General features: G+C 42.6%; 1 protein-coding gene across 2 annotated transcripts in view; it reads left to right on the forward strand.

The window, feature by feature from the left end:
* MAGI2 (membrane associated guanylate kinase, WW and PDZ domain containing 2) overlaps positions 1–23167 on the forward strand; it is a 723148-nt gene that overhangs the window by 398436 nt on the left and 301545 nt on the right. For both annotated transcript variants that reach the window (XM_056845941.1, XM_056845940.1), the window contains one exon: positions 17739–17858. In XM_056845941.1, the coding sequence (XP_056701919.1) occupies positions 17739–17858 (120 nt within the window). The remainder of the gene's footprint in view (positions 1–17738; positions 17859–23167) is intronic.

Raw genomic sequence — 23167 nt, forward strand, 5'->3', positions numbered from 1 at the left:
ATCACAGTGTTAACCAAAAAAAGATTTATAGAAATTGCAGACAACTAAGTACTCCTAGACTGATTGGACTGTGGTAGAATGGAAAATATGGAACAGTTTACATGGTGTGATTAAGTCATCATTGTTATTGAGATACCATCTTGAGATTAGATCCTCCCCTTTATTCTCTCTTTTTGCTTTGGCTGTGGCAGGCCAATTAGAATTAAATAAGCTTATACAACCAACTTGTATATTCATGTTTTGTGTTTTCATCATTTTCCAGGTGATCAACCTTACCAAGAAAAAAGTAATAGAGCATTATAAAATAAGGTTATAACCATTTTAATACCTTCTGCAGCAATATAGTGCTTTTCAGTTGGAGTTTTCCTCTCAAGTAGCAGTGCAGAGGAAACAATTGGTAACTGATAAAATATGTCTGATATATTACGATACTCATAAGAACATTAAAAAAGCCATGCTGGATCAGACCAAGACTCATCAAGTCCAGCAGTCTGTTTACACAGTAGCCAACCAGGTGCCTCTAGGAAACCCACAAACAAGACGACTGCAGCAGAATTATCTTGCCTGTGTTCCAAAGCACCTAATATAATGGGCATGCTCCTCTGATCCTGGAGAGAATAGGTATGCATCATGACTAGTATCCATTTTTACTAGTAGCCATGAATAGCCCTCTCCTCCATGATCATGTCCACTCCCCTCTTAAAGCCTTCCATGTTGGCTGCTATCACCACATCCTGGGGCAAGGAGTTCAAGTCACAGCTGACCCCACAGGGTTTTCAAGGCACCCGTCACAAACCCAGATGTCTACACTTCTAAGGATTTATTCTCCCACAGTGTTGTTTTTTATATGCCCACTTTCTCTACCTTTTAAGGAGAATCAAACCAGCTTACAATCTCCTTTCCTTCCTCTTCCCATCACAGACACCCTGTGAGATAGGTAGGGCTGAGAGAGTTCAACGAACTGTGACTAGTCCGAGGTCACGCAGCTGGCTTCATATGGAGGAGTGGGGAATCAAACCCAGTTCTCCAGATTAGAGTCCATCAGCTCCTAACCATGCTGGCTCTCATACCATATAACCTTACCTCAGAGAGATTACCTCCTTCACCAAGGGCTCCATCATCCTTGACTGGCAGGGAGCTATCACCCTGGGACTGGGATACAACTATTGCATCTACAGAGTACTTGACCACCATTCTCTCTGCCTGTCTCAGCTCCTCCAGTTGAGCTACCTTTGTCTCAAGGAAATGAACTCGCTCCTTGAGAGCCAAGCACTCTTTGCACCAAGCATACAACCCAGACCTGTCCAGCAGGCAGACAGTCATACATGTGGCACTCCCTGCAGCACACTGGATAGCCCCCCAACCTCTGCGGGCTTTCTGCCTTAATAACTGGTATTTTATTTATTTTTGGTGTGCTTATCCGGGAGATGAAAAGGGATAAGTGCCTTACTTTTCCTGTATTGAGTATAGACCTAGTGCCTTGGCCTCCTTGCCCTGCTGCTAAACTTACACAGATGCTTAACTTGCTAGGCTGCTTCTCTTTATGGTCTCTTCATCACTGTGGCTCTCCGCTCGCAGAGCTGGCTTGCTCGCAACGTCCCAAATATATAGCTCCATCTATCCCTTCCTCTATAGCCAATCACCCTGATGGGGCCTACCTACTAAAGCAGGGTGCGTGAGTCATCTATTCACCAACCTGAACAGTGGATGTTAATTACAGGTGGGTGGGTGGAGAGCACATCTGCCGGGCACAGAGATCTACTCTGCCCTGACAACCTCTAATAACCCTGTTAATTTACAACCCTTAAAATCTAGCTTTGTTTAGGTGTTCCTGTGTTACCTTAATAACTACGGGACTGCTAATAAGATGTAAATTGCTCTAATCACTTAGTGCTTTTATTGAATTCTCAGAGCATAATCCCTACAACAACCCTGCAAATTGGGTCAATGGAGTTTGGAAACTGTAGGATGAAGCTGGTGGAACAGTGGCTAGGCCAAGGTAAAAAATGAATTGGTGGCTCAGATGAAGTTTGAACTGTGGACCCTAGTTTTCCATATGGACTCTTATAGTGCAGTCCTAGGCATCTTTACTTTGAAGTAAGTCCTACTTTATTCAATATGGCTTACTCCCAGGTAAGTGTGGATAGGATTCTGGCCTTAGTGTCTCACACCTGCTCACAGTGAGGTATTTTTTTTTAACAATCCCCAGTTCTGATGAGAGCACAATATTTGAAGACTTAACTGTGCAGAAACTGTTAGAAATGCATCAGTTCCAAAGTTCTAATCTAAGAGATACTGTTTAAATACTGTGGCGTTTGTGTGGACAGAGCCACACTCATTCCTAAAAGCAGAGTGCTCACATCTTCTGACCCTTTTAATGAGGAGGTCAGCTGCTCAATTTGAGGGGCAAATTCAGGTCAAAAGATGTTATTAAAACAAACCCATAATCCCAGGAAGCGTATTACTTATAATGACAGGCTTGGCCATCAATGCTCCTAATCATACTAGACTTGATTTGGCCTTGACAATGGTCACAACAGTCTCTTGCTGACATGAAAAGCACATTCCTGCCACAATCCTAGCTTGCCTTCCCTCCCTTCCTGTGTCTTATTCCCAGCTGGCTTTTGCACATTCCAAAGATCACCAGCATTAATTGCTCTTTAGGACCGAAAACCTTCTCTAATTCTAGCTGACTTCTCTATGCGTACCATTAACACACTGGACAATTTCCATTAGTATTCTGTAATGCCAGCAGGTTAGAAACATTCATGGTGACTTTGTAGTTTCTTCCCCTCTCTTTTTTCTAAGTTTATTAAAGCAGATTCATCTCATGTTGGCTATCTATGCCTTGATTTGCTCTCTTCCTTTGGGCACTCTGCAGATGTTCCTCTGGGATCTCTTAATGTCATCAACTGTCTCATTATCTTCTACTGAGAAAAGTAGGCTAATGTTAGCCTGTTATGCCTCCATAGTGGGGAGCCCTGTGATTCTGGAACAAATTCCCTACTTTCTGTGCCACAGACCAATGAAGTGGAGACAGACCAGAATCCTCCTGATCCTGGGAACTGCATGATCCCCTAGAGCCAGGTGTAGAGGTTGTATGTCACCGGTACTCTGCATGGACACCTTGCAGAAGTTTATTGTGTAACAGAAGCAAACTGTAGAAGAAGAAGAAGAGTTGGTTTTTATATGCTGACTTTCTCTACCACTTAAGGGAGAATCAAACCGGCTTACAATCACCTTCCCTTCCCCTCCCCATAACTGACAGCCTGTGAGGTAGGTGGGGCTGAGAGAGAGCTTTAACAGAGCTGTGACTTGCCCAAGGTCACCCAGCTGGCTTTGTGTGTAGGAATGGGAAAACAAATACAGTTCACCAGATTAGCTTCTATCACTCGTGGAGGAGTGGGGAATCAAACCCGGTTCTCCAGATCAGAGTCCACCGTTCCAAACCACCGCTCTTAACCACTACACCATGCTGACAGGCTTCTAAGCTACACTGAATTATTTATCTCCACCACCCCCCCCCCAGGTGTCCACATATCATTTTTATGTTGCTTATTCTCCGGAACCAACAATCTCTTATCACTTACTTTTAACAATATTTCTGCCATCACTGGCTCACCACCTTGACCTCTCCTATTCCATGTGGCTTTTTGTGTTGTTTAGGTAGAAGTAACACTGAGTTGGGCCCTATTAATCCATTTTGCTATGATGGAAACTTCATCTGGCACAATGAATCTTCCTCTGCTATGTCCCACATTGAAGCAAGACTCCTTGTGCCAAAGGAAGAGTCCTTGTGCAGGGAGAACATCTCCTTTATTAATGGACTGGCAGCTTGTGATCTCCCACAGGCACCTGTGTAGCCAGTGGGTAGCAAAAGGAGATTGGGTTAGATGGACACTTGGCATGATCTGGTGGTGGTGGAAAGCGCTGTCAAGTCACAGCTGACTTATGGCAACCCTGTGAGGTCTTCAAGGCAAGAGGTGTTTAGAGGTGGTTTGCCATTGCCTGCCTCTCTGAGGGCTGAGAGAGTTTGGAGAGAACTGTGACTGGCCCAAGGTCACCCAGGAGGCTTCATGTGGAGGAGTGGGGAATAGAACCTAGTTCTCCAGGTTAGAATCCTCCGCTGGTCTTAACCACCACACCACACTGGCCTGATCTAGCAAAACATTAAACAGGAAGTAGCAGTAGCCAGGGGCACCTTTCACCAGCTTCATCCATTCCTGGACAAGAAAGATCTTGCCGCTGTGGATTGCTGCAATATATTCTATATGAGGCTGCCCCTGACGACTGTCTGGAAGCTACAGATGGTATAGAGTGCTGCAGCCGGAATTAGGGTTGCCAGGTGCCCACTGATGGCTGGCAAACCCCAGGCAATTGCCCCCTCTGACCGCCGACCACCTGAGGGTTGGGGGGCAAACGTGCATGCGCGTGTGCATACCGCCTGCATTACTTCTGGTTTAGAACCGGAAGTTTCGCCTTGCGAGGGACCTTTACCTCTTATTTCGAGTGGTAAAGGGCCGCTTTACCACTCAAACTAAGAGGTAAAGGCCCTTTGCGAGACGGCACTTCTGGTGCTAGACCGGAAGTGCTGTGTGTGCGTCTGAGCGCACGCGCACACACTTAAACACAAAAGCCTCCCACCGGAGGAAAAGAGGGACCTGGCAACCCTAGCCAGAATGCTGACTGGAGTAGGTCGTAGGTCATATCACTCCAGTTTTGTTCCACCTACATTGGCTCCAAATTTGCTTCTGGGCCCAATTGAAGGTGCTGGTATTGACCTTTAAAGCTTATTCATTTTATTTACACAGTTTTTTTTCAGCAACTGCAGGCAACATAATTGAATTTAGTTGACAAAGTTATACGTGGCAAAGTTGTAGTGTGTGTGTGTGTGTGTGTGTGTGTTTCAGCATCCTGAGAAATATCCTTATTGCCGCAACCATTATCCCTATTACTTTCGCCAGATGCATTTAAGCTCATTGGAGATCATCCATACTTAAAGCAGAACAGACACTTTCACTGTCTTTTTATGTTAGAACTGGCAGTTCCAGCTGGGTGCAAATTGGTCTGAAACACACTAAAAAAAAGTACAGGAGGATCAATGAAGATTTAACACATGATTGAACAGAGCCTTGGGATGTTTGTGGCGCTTGTTTGGGATGCTTGCTAGTTTTAGTGAAACAGACAATAGATGTCCCAACAGCCAGTTCTATTCTCAGGTGCTTCAAGGAAGCTATTGCAATTAGTAATAATTTTGCCATCAGGAATCTTCTTACCTGAGGTAGCTTAATCACTGTTTTAAGTAACTGAGTTTTACTGTTAATTCAATTACTATTGGCTATCCCAGCCCAAAAGAGGAGTCACACTTGGAGAAACTACTTGGTGTGAAGCTTCTCCCACACCAGCCTGGTTGGGGTTGGGCAGAGTTCCCAACAGGCCTCAGAATGGGATGGAGAGGAGGTCCCAGCACCCTGGTCATCTTTCTTCCACAGACTGGCTCACTCCTGCTCTCCTGACCCTAGTGGGGGGGGTCTTGTAACCCTAGTTTTTAATATTTCAGTCCTGCCATGCACAATGCTGACTTTATGACTGCAGATCTTTTGGCTGAAGAGGATATGTATACAAGAGGCTCAGTCTGAAATTGATTCTGAGTAAAAATGACTGACTTGGCAAAATGAGGATCTGGCAGAAATCTTCCCCCAAGTTTGTTAATGAAGCTTTTGAGGTTTACAGTGAGAATTATTTCTTGCCTTTTGCAGGCTGTGAATTGGATTCGAGACAGAGCCCTTGGGCTAAAATTAGCTGGGTTTTTTCCTCCCTGAATGATTCAACTACATCTGATTGCTGATGATTAGAACCTAATTGATCCAAAACTGGGTTAGCCAAATGACGTGCTACTTATTTAGCTGCAGCCATGGCTTCAGATAAGCTACTTTGGGTGGGGGGTGTTGAGATAACTAGGGAAACTGATTTCCTGATTATATTTTTGGGAGAGGATGTGAGCAAACTAGGACAGCAATAATTTTGCCTTAAGAACCTCAACTATGTTAATCTAACTAAAAGCACCTGAGCTGTAGCCCTGTGCTAAAGAGCTTTAGCTAAAGTATATCAATTCATGTTTAAAGAGCTCTAGTGAAATCACTCTTTTCCTTGGCTTCTGGCACTCAGAACGCTCCCATTCCTCAGTGCTTGCCAAAGCCAGGAGAGTTGAGGAGAGACCAAGCCAAGATTCATGCAGGGAGGTTTAGCGATTCTCCAAAGAATGATTAGGTTTCTGCTTGACTGTCACACTGGATAATAACAGACAGGATTTACTTTAAATGTATTCAGCCAGGTAAGTCAGAGTGAGCATAGCAAATTTGAAACCAGATTTGCAACCTCTGCAATATAGAGTGAACTGTTGCACTTGAGCATGTGCTAGTTTCAGAAAGATTAGTATAATCATCTGCTGACACATTGTTGGACTTATATTACAGGTTTTTCTATGAGTGCTCTGTGTGCATGTGAACATCTTGTGCAATGTCACTCATTACCGTCACACACTTGTTTATTTACATTACCTATAGTCTACCTTTCTTACTTGACCACAAGGCAGATTACACAGTCAATACAATTGATGGATGGGACATTCAGTAGACAACGCAATAGGATTAAGGTTATCAAATCAACTAGAAGTTTAAGAACAGAACTGAAGCAAAGCATAAGTATTAACATGACACATTAAATGATGTAAAATTCCATGGTGGGATCCTAGTTTCAACAAGGTATACACAGTAGTATACACAACAGTCCCTAATAATTTATCCAAGTAACTTTGTGAATTGTTTTGTACAGTGTAACTCTATTGCCTGTGTAGAAAAGCCCTCTTGAATAATTCAGTTTTGCATAGTTTGCAGAAAGCCATGACAGATGTGGGGGGAACGGGATAGCTGCTCCCACAAGTTTCTTGCAGGTCCCCATTTGTAACAGTGATCATTACAAACAGAACCCTTGTGACGAAAATGGGATGTGGTGTGAAAGGAATAAAATGAGAACGATTGAATTTCTTTTTAACGACAGCTCACTTAACAACTAACCACCACAGTTTGATTTAGACTTATTCGACACTAAGTTTAATCTATGGCTTAAAATGAATCAAGCTTCTTAAACTCTAATTTGAGATACTTTGAATCAAGTAATTCTGAGGAGCTAGAAAGCAGGTATTAAGTGTAGCTGTATTTCATCTACCATTTCAGTAAAGCCAAGAGTCTGTGCCTTAATTAAACTGGTTTTCAAGCAGCATTTAATTTCTGGGTGCCACTTTCAAGTATCCAGCAGGCCACTGATGTCTGGCAGGACCCCAAACAATTATGAGTACTTCCTAGTATTATAGAACAAAATAATCACAGGGGAATAACAGGTGTCTGCCATTTTTTAACAATGTTTGTTTCCAATGCAGGCTGATATCATCACATGACCCAGAAAATTATTTGTATTCTCCTTCATCATTAGTAATGTTGTTTGTACAGAAATGTCTGCAGCTATGTACAAGAATGCTGCAAAAGTCAGGTCCGAGGCATGCATGGAGAACTTACTAACATATGCTTGTACATTGTATGTTGTTCTCTACAGACATTTGGCGGTATGCACAGACCTTTGGAGGAGAGGACCACTAAGTAACATCCTGCGACCCTGTATAGTGTACAGACTTTTGAACATTGGCATAGCTAATATCAGTTTTGTTGAGGTGTTTTAACTAAATCACATTTTCTTTTGGTATTTTCCTAACACCAGCCATGGATGCTCAATTGTACCTGTGTGACTGGTCTGCAAATTATAGTAATCACAGTCTGCTAGAGATCTCCATGTCTGTTGCTAACTTATTGGGAGGTTGGTTGGATTTTGTAAGTTGATTTAAGGGCCATGTATGCTAGAAAGGGAGGAGGGAATAACAAAAATCTTTAAACAAATAAAAAGCTTAAAATGTGAATACTCTTATTGTTCTTTTGTTGCTGTGTGGGGTATAGATACCAGAAGCAAGAATCTGTATGGAAATGCTTCTTCTACACATGGCTATTTATGACTGTTTAATCTGCCAGAAGATTGTATGGGTTTACATAGTTGTTCTAGCAATAGGCATGATTTTACATGTAAATTAATTTGATTGTTCCAAAGCATTCTTACCACGCACCAACAACTTAATTAATCTGTGCCTTTTAACCTAAGTGCACCTATAGCATATGGGAAGGAACCCATAGTAATAAAAGCAGCAGTCAAACTAGAAATACGTAAGATCTTTAAGTCCATTGATTTCAGTTGGGGTGATTTAAACATGTAGCTCAGCTTTTCCATTAAAATCACTGGAACATAAATGTTTCATTTTGATTTGATCAAGGCCTTGGCATTTTATAAAAACACGTCATAAAAATACTCCCAGCCAGAAGGGAGTAAATACAGGAAAAGTGGCTGATACAAAACACTTTAAAACATTGCCAACTGCCTGGAGAAAAATCCCCTGTCCCTTTAATAGAGGCTTAATGGAATGTTATTTACCAGGTGGTATTGTTGACCTCCATGCCATGAAATGCTTCAGCTGTCCATTTCCACACACCGAGCTTCCATTAAAGGGTCAAGATATTTTTCTCCAGGCCTTTTGGCAACCCTAACAATCATCCATGTCCTGCGGTCTACTTTCCCCTCATCAATACTCCACAGTTTTTAAAGAAATCACCACCATGCACTCTGTGCCATGTGTCTTTCTGTTCTATTTGTTTTGCTGGGGGGGGGGGGCTAAAGAGAACAAAGAAACCTCCTACCTGGCTGTCAATGTTGATTTCCAAAATCTTGCATTGCATTTGCATCATCATGCTTGAGCTTTTTTTTTTTTTAATATGGCTGAGAAAAGGACTCTCAAGTGGAGATTTTTTGAAAGGGTTTTCCAGAACACCAGTGAGCTTCTTGAAAGGAAGCTCAGAATCTTTCAGGGGGTTCTTACTTAGCTTTCTAAATCACATACATTACAGATCCTTTTGAGCAACAGTTTGGAGTTTAGTAAAATTCAAAGGTAACTTCTCTTATCTTTCACTGGGAAGTCCTTTAAGCAGTTAAACTTCTAACCTTTCTATTCCTCTTAAATTCTGCTATGCCCGGGATTTTCCATCTGTTATGTAGAACACACTTTCTACTGTTCGTCCTTAACACACACATACAAAACTGTGCTCACAACAGCATTCATACATCTTTTTACAACTGTGACGGCAACATTATATGCTTGATTTAACTCAAGGTATTCACACCTCTGCTATTAAGTTGGTTTGAGTTTTTTTCCTAATCCTGTGAATATTATTATTAGCATCTTGAAAGGCACTCTTGGAAAAGACAATGAAAACAATTACCGGGGGAGGGGGAGAGAAAGATGTTTTATGGGTTAGGACCAGTACTAAGAATAAGCTCCTTTGTAGCAAGGTTTAATCTTCGGTCAGAGCCAGTCTTAAAAATAGATGCATTGTAGATGGAATTGGGAGTTTGCCAACATGACAAGGCTTAATTCACTCTTCGATTGCTAATCTGTGAGCTGCAGGGTTAAGTCTGAAGAACCTTGGGTGTAAAGAAAATCATCAGTTCCGCAAATGCGTGTGTAAGCTTTAATTTAGGAGTTTACAAACAGTGCTCTAATAGTTGGTTCTGTACCACTGGAACAATGGCTTTGTACATGTTAGCACTTTTCCCATGCACAGAAGATGCTGTTGGCTTGGGGTCTTGACTGTGGTTTAAATGACTAAGGCTGAACAAGTTGAAGTTTAATCCAGACAAGACAGAGATGATACTGGTTGTTAAGGTTGATTTTCTTCCGAGGAGTGATCTGATAATCATAGATGGAGTTAAACTGTTACCGGTACTTGTAGACCAGGGTTGAATTTGAGTATGCTTTTGGACCAGTCTTTTTATTGGAGAGACAGGATGGTGCTGTTACTAGAAGCATCTTCTAGCACTTATCTTTGGTGCATCAGCTGTCTTCTAGATTCTGTCAATCTGGTCGCACTTATCCCTGGCTTTCAGTGACACCCTAAGCAGAGCAGCACACTTCAAAGTTCATTGAGGTCAATGAGCTTAGAATGGTATACCGCTGGTTAGGCTGGCACTGTTTGTGTCCTCAGGACTGGACTATTGTAACTTACTTTACATGGATCTTCCCTTAAAGACAGCTCAGAAACCACAATTAGTGCAAAATGCAACGTCCCATTTGTTGTCAGGGACTAGGCAAAGAGAACATGTTACAACTGCATTTGAAAAACTAGCTTGGTTACTAGAGTGTTTCCATGTTCAGGTGAAGGTGCTGGTTCTCTTCTTTATATCCCTTCATGATTTGTGGCGCTTGTATCTGAAGGACCATCTCTTCCCATGCAAACCCATATGCCAGTTACAGTAATCCAGCCAGTTATTACTGGCCGTTCCCCCCCTCCAGGGCTTCCCCCCCTTCATCAAAACACGTACTTTTTTGTTAATGGCATCCAACCTATAGAATGGATTACTCCATCCTTACAGACTTTCAGAAAGGGTTTGGCTTTTCTGCACTGGGTTTTTGCTCCAGTTTAGCTTCTTAACTGCATAATTTCCCCTCTCTTTTACACACAGTATCATTTGGGCTGGTTGCTGCCCTTCTGTCCTCTTCATGTTTTTTTTTCCAGACCACCATTAATGTGGACTGAAAAAATATGGGAAAACTTGAAGAAAAACCAGCTTAACAATGTCCAGGAAATGATAACTGTATACAGCAAAATCCCAGTGTGAAAAAGCCCAATGTGAGATGGTGTGTTCTAGGTCTTTTCACTGATGTTTGAATTTTGTTGCATTACACTACTATGTATATTAATCTGAAAGTAGCTTTCTGGTAATACTGGTGTCTGACTTGCTGATGATGTCTTTTATGGAGTCCATTGCTCTTCATTGCTGTAAGTGTCCTTGAGTCCACCTTGGAGAAACACTTTTTTAAAATAGACATAGTGGTAGGTGGTAGTTTTAAATTGAGTTAGTGGTAGTTTTAAATGGGTTAGATTCTGAGGTTGTAAATTATTGCCATTTTAGTACCAAAGAAGAGGTAACTGATGATTAATGTTAAAATTAATGATTATGCAGTACTTGCGGAACAAATAGACCTAACGGCCAAGACAATAGCGATATTGCTTCAAAAACTACATTGTATGGATATTAAAATACAAGGTTTATCTAATTTAGTTCATAGGAGCAATCTGGGCAAACAGATGTAATAATATAACTATGACCCTCCTGTGATTTCAAGTTACAGAAGGGGATAGGCTGGCAAACATTTAGAACTGTTAAACAACATCTCAGTTATTTATTGTTTTTGCCCTCTACAAGTGTAGTTTTGGTTGACATGGAGAGCTCCCAGCAAAACCTTCCCCCCCTCATTTTAACACAGGGCTAGAGAAGGTTTCCTAACTTTTTGATGATGTTCTGTTCTGCTGCTCTGAACAAACATAATAAACACTTGACGTTTCATACCTTGTAATATATGCATCTGGCAAAGGGAGCTTTGACTCTCGAAAGCTTATACCCCAAAAATCTTATTGGTCTCTAAGGTACTGCTGGACTCAAATCTAGATGTAGATAAAATCAGTTTCCTTGAAAATGATGTTCACTGTTTCTCGCCATCTGGGAATTAAGGAGAACAAGACGCATAGAATTTCTGTGTTTTATAGAAGAAGGTAGAATTTTTTAAACAAATCTTTTCTTTTTGGCAGTAGTATCCCTATTTGTTGAATAGCACAACAAACAAAAAGCTCATTAAAAAAAAATTCAGAGATGATGTGGCAAGGTATATGCGAGGTCATATTAAGGTCTCAGCAGATGTTTATCAAAGATTATCAGTCCAATGAAGATAATTCACAGTGGGTAGCCGTGTTAGTCTGTCTGCAGTAGTAGAAAAGGGCAAGAGTCCAGTAGCACCTTAAAGACTAACAAGAATATTTTCTGGTAGGGTATGAGCTTTCGTGAGCCACAGCCACGCTCATACCCTACCAGAAAATATTTTTGTTAGTCTTTAAGGTGCTACTGGACTCTTGCCCTTTTCTACTATCAGTCCAATGCTATGGGAGTAAGTCCTGCGGCTATATTAAGGTGTGATAAGCCTTGCATACATCTTTCAGTAACAAGCCGTTTCATGTACAACATTCTCTCATTGTATATATGTATCAAGCAAAACCAAAGAGCATCCTATGCTTGGGAGGCTTTATTGCAGTTTCTGTACAAACATCCTGGCTATAACTTGAACAAAATCAAAGAGGTAACTTTCCAGGGAAAAACAATTGAAAAAATAAACCTTGTAGTGGCAGAACACTTTCTTGTAAGAACTTCATTCCTCTGCCCCTTTCTAAGTGCCTTGGAAATCACTAAGAAATAGCCAGCATTAAAAAAAAAAAATTAAACAGCCCACCCATGGGGATGGCTGTCCACTCCCCATATGCTTCACAGAGAGCCCTGAAGATAGTGTGCTGTCAGCAAATGAAGCATGTAATTCAAGTCACTTAGGTCCTCATCCCAAAGCAAGAAAATTCCGAGTGGCTAAAAGGGTATCTTCTAAAGTCAGAGCACCCCTTGGGCTTGAGAATTTCTGATGGCAGCCATGCCCTAGCTGAACTCACATTAACTGTTGGACCTGGGCCAGGAAACTGTGGTCCAAAGTAGACATAACTTCTAACATGTGATCACCACAGGTAATGGCAGTCCCAGTGCAGCCATAATTCCTTATGGGCAACTCAGGGACTTGATTCAGATTGGGACCATGGTGCAGAGGAGTAGAGGCTGTGTAGTTTTCCATATCCCAAATGGCCGCAGGGGTGTTGTTTGCCCCTTTGGAAAACTGCATGTGCAGTATTCTGTACCCATGTAGGCCCCCAGTGGGTAGGGTTGCCCGGTCCCCCCTTGCCACTGGCAGGAGCTTTATGGAGGTGGGGCTGGCAGTCCACACATGCAATGTGATCATTTCTGGGTTTATCCCATAAGCACCGGCATCACACTGGATGCTTTAACACTGTCCTCTAAAAAAAACTATAGAAACCATAGAGTTTTGGGGGGAGTATACTAGAGCAACCCTGTCACGATGCTAGCACTTCTGGGGTAAACCTGGAAGTGATGTCATTGCTCCAAGTACACGGATAGCTTTAGGGCTGCCCTCCTCCGGCAGGAGCTTTTGGGGCAAAAGAGTGGCACGCGTGCCGCCTCGCGAGGAGCCCTATGCCACTCAAACTCTTAGTTTGAGTGGCATAAGGCTCCTCGCGAGGCGACACTTCTGGTTGCAAACCTGAAGTGCTGTGCTGGCGTGTCGGCGCGCGCATATTTGCCCGCCAACCCTCAGGTGGTTGGCGGGCAGAGGGGCAAATTACCGGGGATTTGCCCTCCACCAGTGGGCATCTGGCAACCCTAGATAGCTTCCCCCTCCCCAGCTGGCCTGCTTCCACCCGCCAACCAGCTGAGGGGTGGGAGGCAGCCCAGTTAATTGGCAGACAATTGCCCCCTGTTACCGGGCAAATGGAAAGCCTACCAGTGGGGCACATAATTTACACACTAGGGAAGGGGAGAAACAAGATGTTTCAAACCATGATGTAAAAGCCTTTTCTCTACAAGGAGATCCTTACTTCACAGAATGCAGAAAGGGGCCTTAATATCATGGCTGAAAACTTCTCTTCCTCTCCCCCTTTGTGTATGTGTGTGTTTAAATCCTGCCTGATGAAGAGTTCTGGAGAAGCTGAAAGCTTGCTCAATGTTTTGTGTTATTTCTGTAGATTTTAATAAAAGGTACTGTGTGCCTTCCATTCAAGGATTGTTTCCCTTTGGACCAGCATGGCTGCCTGGAACCTCTCTCTGTCTTAGTAGATGTGTTGTTGCCTGTTCTAAGTATACTGCTTCCTTCCAATAGGCACTGTTTGCACGTTTGTAAATAAAGCAAGTCTTACAAAGACACCATTCATAATATTTTAAAAGATTTTATTTTTATAAATATAAACAGAACAGAAAATAAAATAAAAAATAAAAAACGTATCATTGACAACAATTACATAAAAGAGAAAGAAAAAAATTACGTATGACGTAATAAAATAATATAATAAACAATATATGTCGATAGCAACAAATTATGAGCAGTAGTGATAATAATTTGTATTAAATGGTGATTATCATCATAATATATGTTGACATAAGTCATAAGATACCCTATACAATACTTTATAAGGATAGATAACAAAGCTTGCAATAGTACTATTATAAATTTCTAAAAAATACTTCCTGAATAATAAAAATTGAGTTCTCATATTATTATCATCTATCCATGATATATTTAAATGTTTTCCTCCCTTTTAACACCTTTTCAATACAATATATCCATAGGGTTTTTAAAAGTTCAAATGTATCATTTCAACACTCTCCTTCTCTGCTTCCCATTTTTAAAATAATAATCTGAGTAGTATACTTTCTACTTATCTTGAAATTCTTTAATTGGTCTTTTATTCACATGGTTCGTTAATTTTGCCTTTACTAGTTAGCTTTCCCACCATTCATCACTGACACTCCCTCATTCAAAGGAAACTAAGCTGAGCAGTGCTGCCTTTGTAACTTGTCACTGCTTGAAGAACTGGTGAGGACACAACACTATTTAAGAGCCATTGTATAACCACTCCTAGCAATTCGCAGCAATTTTCATTGTAAGGTGGCCTACCTGGAAACGGAGTGCCCTTTAATTGCTTTCAGTAGCTGCAGTAGCATCAGGAATACAAAGCGTTTTGTCAAAAGATGCAAATTATGGAGAGAGATTGTTTTAATTTTGAATCGTGGCTGCTTTTCCGGCAGCGTTATAAATAGTACCATGCTATTTAGGACAGAATAATAAAGACAGTATGTTGCATTATTTGTCAGAATTTGTTTGTGCATTTTCTGGGATGTAGCATCAGATTATCAAGGAGTGGAGTTCAGTCGTTGGTCAAATCATGTCACAACCAGAAAACAGTCCAAGCAGCCCCTGAAATGCTTGTTAGCATAACGACAGAAAATTGTTTCACTAGTCACAGTGAGAGAGGGGAGTAGTGAAGGTCTTCCAGCCCCACAAGGACCATCTGTAAGCCTGATGCTTAACTAGATCTGATGGTATGGGCTCTGCTCAAATGAATGGGGCTTTAGCTGGGTGTCCCAGATCACTTTGAGTAGTTTTGACATCCATGGTAATGGCTACAAATGAGCACTGGCATTCAAAGGCAAAGTGGCGCTCCCTACAACTCCCAGGAGGCAGCTCCAGTTCTTAGACATCCTGCTACTAGCAGATGGCCAAAAGACCCAGCAAAGGCCAGGAGGAGAAGAGCTGAAAATGGCTGTAGACATCAGTGGGAGACATTCATGGGAGCAGGAAGCAAGATGACAAAGCTTGCTCCAGGATATCATAAGCTCTTGGGGGCAGGGCATTTTCGTTTGCTTGCTATTCAGTAAAGCTACATGGACTGGGGTGATGTTAATATAAATCACAAGGAGGGACCCACAAAGCCTTGTGGGAGGCATCTCATTTCTCCCTCTCCCACTATTTCCTCTTTCCCCTTCATGAAAGCCCCAATAGACTCTTCCCTTTTCCTGCTTCCTTAGGGTTGCCAGCTTCAGGTTGGGAAATTCCTGGAAATTTGGGAGTGGAGTGAAATACAAGCCAGAGATAGCCTCATTCATCACTCACAGTTCATTTATATGAATTTCTGTGATTTTGATTTTGTTTGTGAATATTGAATGTGTGAAGTATCTGTTAAGCATGTATGATACATTTAATTTTAAAACATATTTGACATTGATAGAGGAGAACATTATGCTTTGTATAATGTCTGGCTCTATCAACATCAAATATGTTTTAGAGAGCCAGTTGGTGGTGTGGTTAAGAGCGGTGGTTTGGAGTGGTGGACTCTGATCTGGAGAACCGGGTTCGATTCCCCACTCCGAGTGGCGGACACTAATCTGGTGAACCGGATTGGTTTCCCCACTTCTACACACGAAGCCAGCCCGGGAAAATGAGGTTTGGGGAGAGAAGCAACCTCAGCAAGATATAATGCCATAGAGTCCACCCTCCAAAGCAGCCATTTTCTCCAGGGGAACTGATCACGTGAAGTGATGATATCGTTTTACTCCACTCTGGTTAGACCTCAACTGGAGTACTGTGTTCAGTTTTGGGCACCACAATTTAAGAAAGATGTAGACAAGTTGGAACGTGTCCAGAGGAGGGCAACAAAGATGGTGAGGGGTCTAGAGACCAAGTTCTATGAGGAAAGGTTGAAGGAGCTGGGTATGTTTAGCCTGAAGAGGAGAAGACTGAGAGGGGATATGATAACCATGTTCAAGTACTTGAGGGGCTGTCATATAGAGGATGGTGCCGAGGTGTTTTCTGTTGCCCAAGAAGGTCGGACCAGAACCAACAGGTTGAAATTAAATCAGAAGAGTTTCTGTCTAGACATTAGGAAGAATTTTCTACCAGTTAGAGCGGTTCCTCAGTGGAACAGGCTTCCTCGGGAGGTGGTAAGTGCTCCTTCCCTGGAGGTTTTTAAGAAGAGGTTAGATGGCCATCTATCAGCAATGCTGATTCTGTGGCCTTAGGCAGATGATGAGAGGGAGGGCATCTTGGCCATCTTCTGGTCACTAGGGGTGTGTGGGGGAGGTAGTTGTGAATTTCCTGCATTGTGCAGGAGATTGGACTTGATGACCCTGGTGGTCCCTTCCAACTATATGATTCTATGATCTCTGGCATCTGGAAATCAGTTGTAATTCCAGGTGATTTACAGCACCCACCTAGAGGTAGGCAACCCTAGTTTCCACAGAGGAAATGGCTACTATGGAGGATGCAAGCTATGGCATTACACTTTCTAAGATTCCTCTCCTCCTCCAACCTCATCCTCCACAGGCTCCACCCCAAAATCCTAACCTGGAGTTGGTAACTATCTCCTTCCCACCTAGTAGCCAACCTACCTCTTATGTTTTCCCTCCCCCCCCCTGCCCGCCGGCCGGCCGGCCGGCAGCCTCTACCTAAGAAAACTGTTTTGTGGTGCCAGGCACTGGGCCAAGCCCACTTGCATGGTAGGTTACCCTTAAGGACTTGTGGGGTGGCACCTCACTTTCTCCTGTATCCTCCTCCCCTGGCAACCCCCATATCCTCTCCCCATTCCCTGCCTCATTCTCTCCTCCTCAGCTACTCACCAACCTACCTTCTATCTGCCTCTCAACTTCAGCTATATTTAGTATTTATTAACTTCATTCATACCTCAGCTTTGTCCACAATGGGGGCCAAACCAGCTTACATTATTCTCCTCTCCTTCTTTTTTATCCTCACAACAAACCCCTGAGGTAGGTTAGGCTGAAAATATGTGACTAATCTAAAATCACCTAGTGAGCTTCCACAGCAAGATGGAGATTTGAATCTGGGTCTCCAAGACATTACTCTAAAGTTGTAACTGCTACACCACACTGGCTTTCATAGGGTGGCTGCTGTTGAACAGTAGCAAGCTGCTAGGCCTAGTTGAGCCATGCAAATCGTTTGGTATTATGTCACCCAGGGCTTGCTGCCAGGCCTAGGGATGCCAACCTCCAGGTGAGACCTGGAGATCTTCCGGAATGACAACTGATCCCCAAACGACAGAGATCCATCCCCCTGGAGAAAATGGCTGCAAGATATTTTCAGCTAAACAATGCCCATTAAAATGCTTAATTTGTTCTTTCTTTCAAATTAGGCACTACAAGGCCTCATAAGGAGGGGGAAGTCCCTGGTGTGGATTATATTTTCATCACTGTTGAAGACTTTATGGAACTGGAGAAAAGTGGTGCTCTTTTGGAAAGTGGAACATATGAAGGTAAGTGTTTTTCTAGTAAACCTGCTTTATGTTTTCACTGTGTTCTCTCCCCCAACCCCATTTTCTCAGATTGCATTAGTATATCCTATTAGAAACATGATGGTAACCATTAACTTAGATTTACAAGGAGCCAGATGGCAGTTTTAGGAGTGCATTCTCCCCCTCTATAACAAAAGCAAAGTGCAAATGAGCCCAGTGTCATTGGGATGTATCACTGCACTGGCTGAGGAGAAGAGAGAATGACAAGTGAAAGGTAGAGGAGACATCAGGCTGCAAAGTTAAGTTGTCATTCAGCCGAACAGCCTAATTCCCCGTAATTAGCTTGAGGGAAGTTTAGTTCATTGTATTAGTTCATTGTACCAAGCACCTGAGCCGATTTATGTATTTTTCAAACCAAAGTATTGCTCACTCAGCTCATTTGCCGGGGCAGAGATCATGAATGGAAATGCTGGAGGAGAGTAGAGGGTCTTCTCTTCCCCCCTCGCTCAGCTCTCTCTGCACCTCCTTACAAATTATTGATGGCCCTGCAGATGTTGGGTGTATGTTCTGGAAGCTGAATCAGCACTTTTAAAGTTAGGAAAGGAAGCTTTGCAATGTTGTGTAGGTTTCTGAAGGGGGGGGGAAGACCTTTGAAAAGGAATTGTGGCACCTCTAATTTCCTGGCAAGTAGCTGGGAGATTTGAGTTGTACGTTGATTTCAAAATATCATCTTGAGCAGGTGAAGAGCTGGCAGGTTAAAAGATGCCCCAAGGGTTCGTGTTGTTTCACCTGATGTCAGACTTGTTCAAGATCATAAAAAAAAAAAAAGCATGTAAAATGGAAGCTGGTTGTACTCCTGTGGAATCTGATTAGAATTACAGTATGGAGGGGAGGTCATGAGAGATGCTTCTTCAACAAGTTAGTGTTTAGAAATTAACATTTGGAAATGTGATTACAATATACAGAAGATCAGTTTCCAATACAGATGCCTCTTAAGAAGCACGTTGGCAGGATGCAGATGTCCATTTGAATTTTATCATTAGGTTTGTTTCATGCAAGAAAGAAAATCCAAAAGCAAATTAGAAACATCTTTGCCAAAAAATTTATAGCATAAATTATAAAGAGCCAGCATGGAAAAGTTCTACTTTATTACCTCATCAGCACACACTAAAAAATAAACAGTTTTTTCATGTCAACACACAAATTGTAGAAAGGAGTCCTCGGTAAGGCGTTCCTGATAATGAAGAAATAAAAGTCTGTTTTCTTACTGTCTCTTTGTGATTGCATCTTAGAGAAAAGTCTGGAAGAGTAGCTATAAAGGCAGTTTGACAGGTTATGATGTCTTAGGCCTTTAAGTGTGTTGTTACAGGTCTGTGAACCATGTAAACTTTGCACAAGTCCAGGGTGATGTTATTCCTGTTGGAGAGAGCACTCGAGTCTCCGAATGGTTTCTTTATGTCAGGTTGTTTTTGCTGTCCTCTAGGGGTGTAAAGAGGAAAATATTTTATGAACAGCTTCTCTGAGCTAAGATGGCAACAGAACAAAATTGCCTGAATTTGCCATCCGGGGGATGCAGTGTGAGGTTGCCAGTATGCTGGAGAGCAGACAAGAGAGGCCGCAGTGGCAACCACACATTAAAGATGCACAAGCAATAATCCAGCAAACAGATTACAGTAATTTACTGTACTGTCACCATACATTTACAAATATATGTAGACGCAGCAGAGAAAATCAGGGTTGTGAACTACACAATGCTAGACATTATTTCTGTCCCGCCGACTGACTTACAATTGAAATGGTGGCTTGTAGCATTTTCCAGAAAATGATTTTGAAGCAAAGGAGGTCTGGCCGTGAGCAGTACTTGAATGAGAAGCCTCCTGGGAATGTGGTCTGAATGGCTTTTCCTGACATCTTGCTATGCCACTGCATGTATCAGTAGCCTCATGGCTTCCCTGCTACTCCCCAAAGCATCTGTAGGAAGGAACCATTAGCAGGAGGCAGTCCTGGAGATACGTTATCAGGAGGCAGTCCAAGTTATGGCTGACGGCTTGGCACCTTACTCTCCATTCTCTGGACTCGTTGCAAAGTTCCTCTTCAGTTCATCAGTGTTTTTTTCGTGTGACAGCCACAATCAGTTGCATACGTTTCCTACAATGCTGCCATGTTTGTGCCATCAAAATCTGCCCAAAAAAACAACAACAGCATCTGTTTTGTTTAATTTGTCAGGTGATCTCTAAACCTTACTAGCCTGTTTCTTGGATTCTTCTTAGATCATGCTTGAGATTCATTTTAGGGTGCATTTCTGGTGGGAAGAACAAAGCTTGTAATTTAGCAGTGCAGTTGATATCACACTTTGCAGAAGGCAGGCCTGATAGAGCATCCGTGTCGATACGCCCTTAAATAACCAAGAAATGTGTTGTTCTGTCTTGCAGAATCTAACAGTATTGACAACCACTGGAGAATGTTACTAAAGCTCTGTTTCTTCTCCCCCCACCCCAAAGGATCTGCTAAGTTTAAGTTACTTTCTCATAAGATATCCGTTATCATTTCCAACTGAATTCTTAAACCCTTTCAGGATGTGACCCTCCCCCTGGTCTAGGCCACTTTGCCCTTGCTCAGCTATGACTTTCTCTGTAGTGGAAGACTTGCAAGGCCTCAGATTGGAGAGGGGAGGTGGCTACACCACCTTGTTCCTCCACCTTTCTGCATTCTCTGCTCTTCCATACTGCCTGAGCAGGGATACTTCATCCTCCCTGACCTGCTGCAGATCCTCCTTAAATAGGTCACCCTTTGAATCCCTTCCCCTGGCTTTCTCCTCCCCTCTACCTCTTCACCCAACCAGAAGTGTCATGAAGTCCTCTGTCTGCTGCAGCTGCCTTCCAGGTTGCCCTCTTTCCCAAGCTGGGCTTGAGGATGTTACTGGTTCCATTGGTTCAGGCCGGCTATCATCTGTGAACAAAATCCCGTTCTCTCGCACTAAACCACAGTTAAAATAAACCATTGCTTATTGTTATACCTACACTAGGTCTATGTAAGCATGTACAGAACTGAAAAGCAAACATTAACATTTAATTATCCTTCCCTCTATTTCTCCCACCCCCCATCAGCCCATTGAGAGAGAAAACATTGTCAGTCTTATTTGTATGATCAAACTAAGAAGGTGACTTTTGCCAGTATCTTGCCTGTATTTTTAAAGTTCTGCAGTGTAGAGATTATTTGACAGATGGTTTCAGACTTGCCTGAGGTGAATTTTACCTGCTGTATAAATATTGATTTGCTTTCATAATTGGCATTCTCTATCTCTACATCTTAACAAAATATTTTCCCCCTCTAACTAGTTTTGCAGCAGGAAGAGAGCTTAATTTGATTTGAGTGATATTGACATATTACCTAAAATCACATGGTAGTGTTGTCACTGCTATAAGTGAATTGCCACTGAGGTTTGACACGATTCATGGAGAAGATGTTCTACACAAACCCCGTTGGAATTAATGGGAGCTTAATAAGAGCAATACAACAGCTCCCATCCATCTCAGTGGGGCTTCATCATGGAAGCTTCAGGATATGCCCCAGTGCAGCAATTGCTTTGAGGGAAAATCATTATTGAAGATGTTGATAGGGGAAACAGAATTTATCAATATGCGTCCGTTGAGGAGGAGCTCATGACATTGCCCCTCAGTTCAATCACAAATTGTGCAATTGGATTATAAATGCTCAGTCTGCATGTCACCAGTGCATCTCACTTTCTTGCTGTAGTGTTTTTGTTGAAAAAGAAATTTTTTTTCTAGTTGTCTTAAATTACTGGGTTTTAATTGGATCAGGTGTGGCTGCATCTCTTTGTAAAATTGATCATCAGATATGCAGAGGAAGTGAAATGACATATTTTATCGGATCAGCTAGTCATTTGAATAGCTGTAAGGAAGCTTGCAGTAACACAGTCTTCATTAGGCATTGATGTTCAGAGCAAAAATAGAACGTAGTAGCCAATTTTAAAGATTATTCTCCTTAGAGGCTGCTACCCTGAGGAGTATTTCTTGTTATTCCCATAATTCTGGTCTGCAGTCCAGAGATGTATGTGAACCAGATGGTTCAGGATGGGAGCAGTGGAGCATAAAAGTGATCCCCAAGGGCCCTTCAGGTACTAGAACAATAGTAGGTTTTGCCTAGGTGAATTTATGTTAGGGAAAAGATTGAGTTCAAAATTTAGGGGAGTCAATATAATTTTCTTAGAGAGCTATTGTAAGAAAAAAGTGAGGTTATTGGGCCCCTGGCCAGATTCTGCCCGCTAAAGTGGCCTGCCAGCAAGTTCTGTGTCCTTCCTGAAAGCAAAGTGGTGATCGGCATTACCCTGGGCATATAAGAAAGGGCCACAAGAGCTGAGCACTGGCTCATCCCTTCCTGCTCTCCCTCTCACAATCTGCCTAATGTATAGTGAGTCATAGAATCAGGATTGCTGACAGATGGTCATTTAGCCTCTCTTTAAGAAACCTCCAAAGGAGAGCCCAGCACCTCCACCTCTCACATTTCTTTTAATGCTTCCAGGTCACAGCTGACTTATGGCAACCCCTTAGGGGTTTCAAAGCAAGAGACGTTTGGAGGTGGTTTGCCATTGCCTGCTTCCATGTCATGACCCTGGGGTTCTTTGGGGGTTGACCATCCAAAAGCCGACCCTGCTTAGCTTTTGAGATCTGACAAGATCATCCTAGCCTGGGGGTATCCAGGTCAGGGTTATAGAGTACATTGCAGTGATCTAATCTAGATGTAACCAGGGCATGTATCACAGTGGCCAGATCCTTTCTGCCCATGAAAGGCCGCAGCTAGCTTACCAGTCAAAGCTGGTAGAAGGTACTTCTGGCCACAGCTGCCACCTACTTATCCAGCAGTTAGGGTTGCCAGGTCCCTCTTCGCCACTGGCGGGAGATTTTGGGGGTGGAGCCTGAGGAGGGCGGGGTTTGGGGAGGGGAGGGACTTTAATGCCATAGAGTTCAATTGCCAAAATGGCCATTTTTCTCCAGGTGATCTGATTTCTATCGGCTGGAGATCAGTTGAACTGCAAGAGATCTCCTGCTACTACCTAGCAGTTGGTAACCCTACCAGCAGTAGACCTGGGTCCGAGAGCACCCCCAGACTACAGACCTGTTCCTTGAGGGGAGTACAACCCCATCCAGAATGGGTGACACCTTAAATCCCAGGACAGACCTTCTGCCCACCAGGAGCACTGTTCTGTTTTAATAGTTCATCTGCCTAAAGTAGCTGCTATCAAGAGCTTAATTTTAACCTAGATTTTAAAAAAATCTTCTACTGCCAGCTTTGCATCTCTAAAAAAAGCC

This window comes from Euleptes europaea, chromosome 3 (assembly GCF_029931775.1).
Source record: "Euleptes europaea isolate rEulEur1 chromosome 3, rEulEur1.hap1, whole genome shotgun sequence".
In the NCBI taxonomy this organism is placed as follows: domain Eukaryota; kingdom Metazoa; phylum Chordata; class Lepidosauria; order Squamata; family Sphaerodactylidae; genus Euleptes; species Euleptes europaea.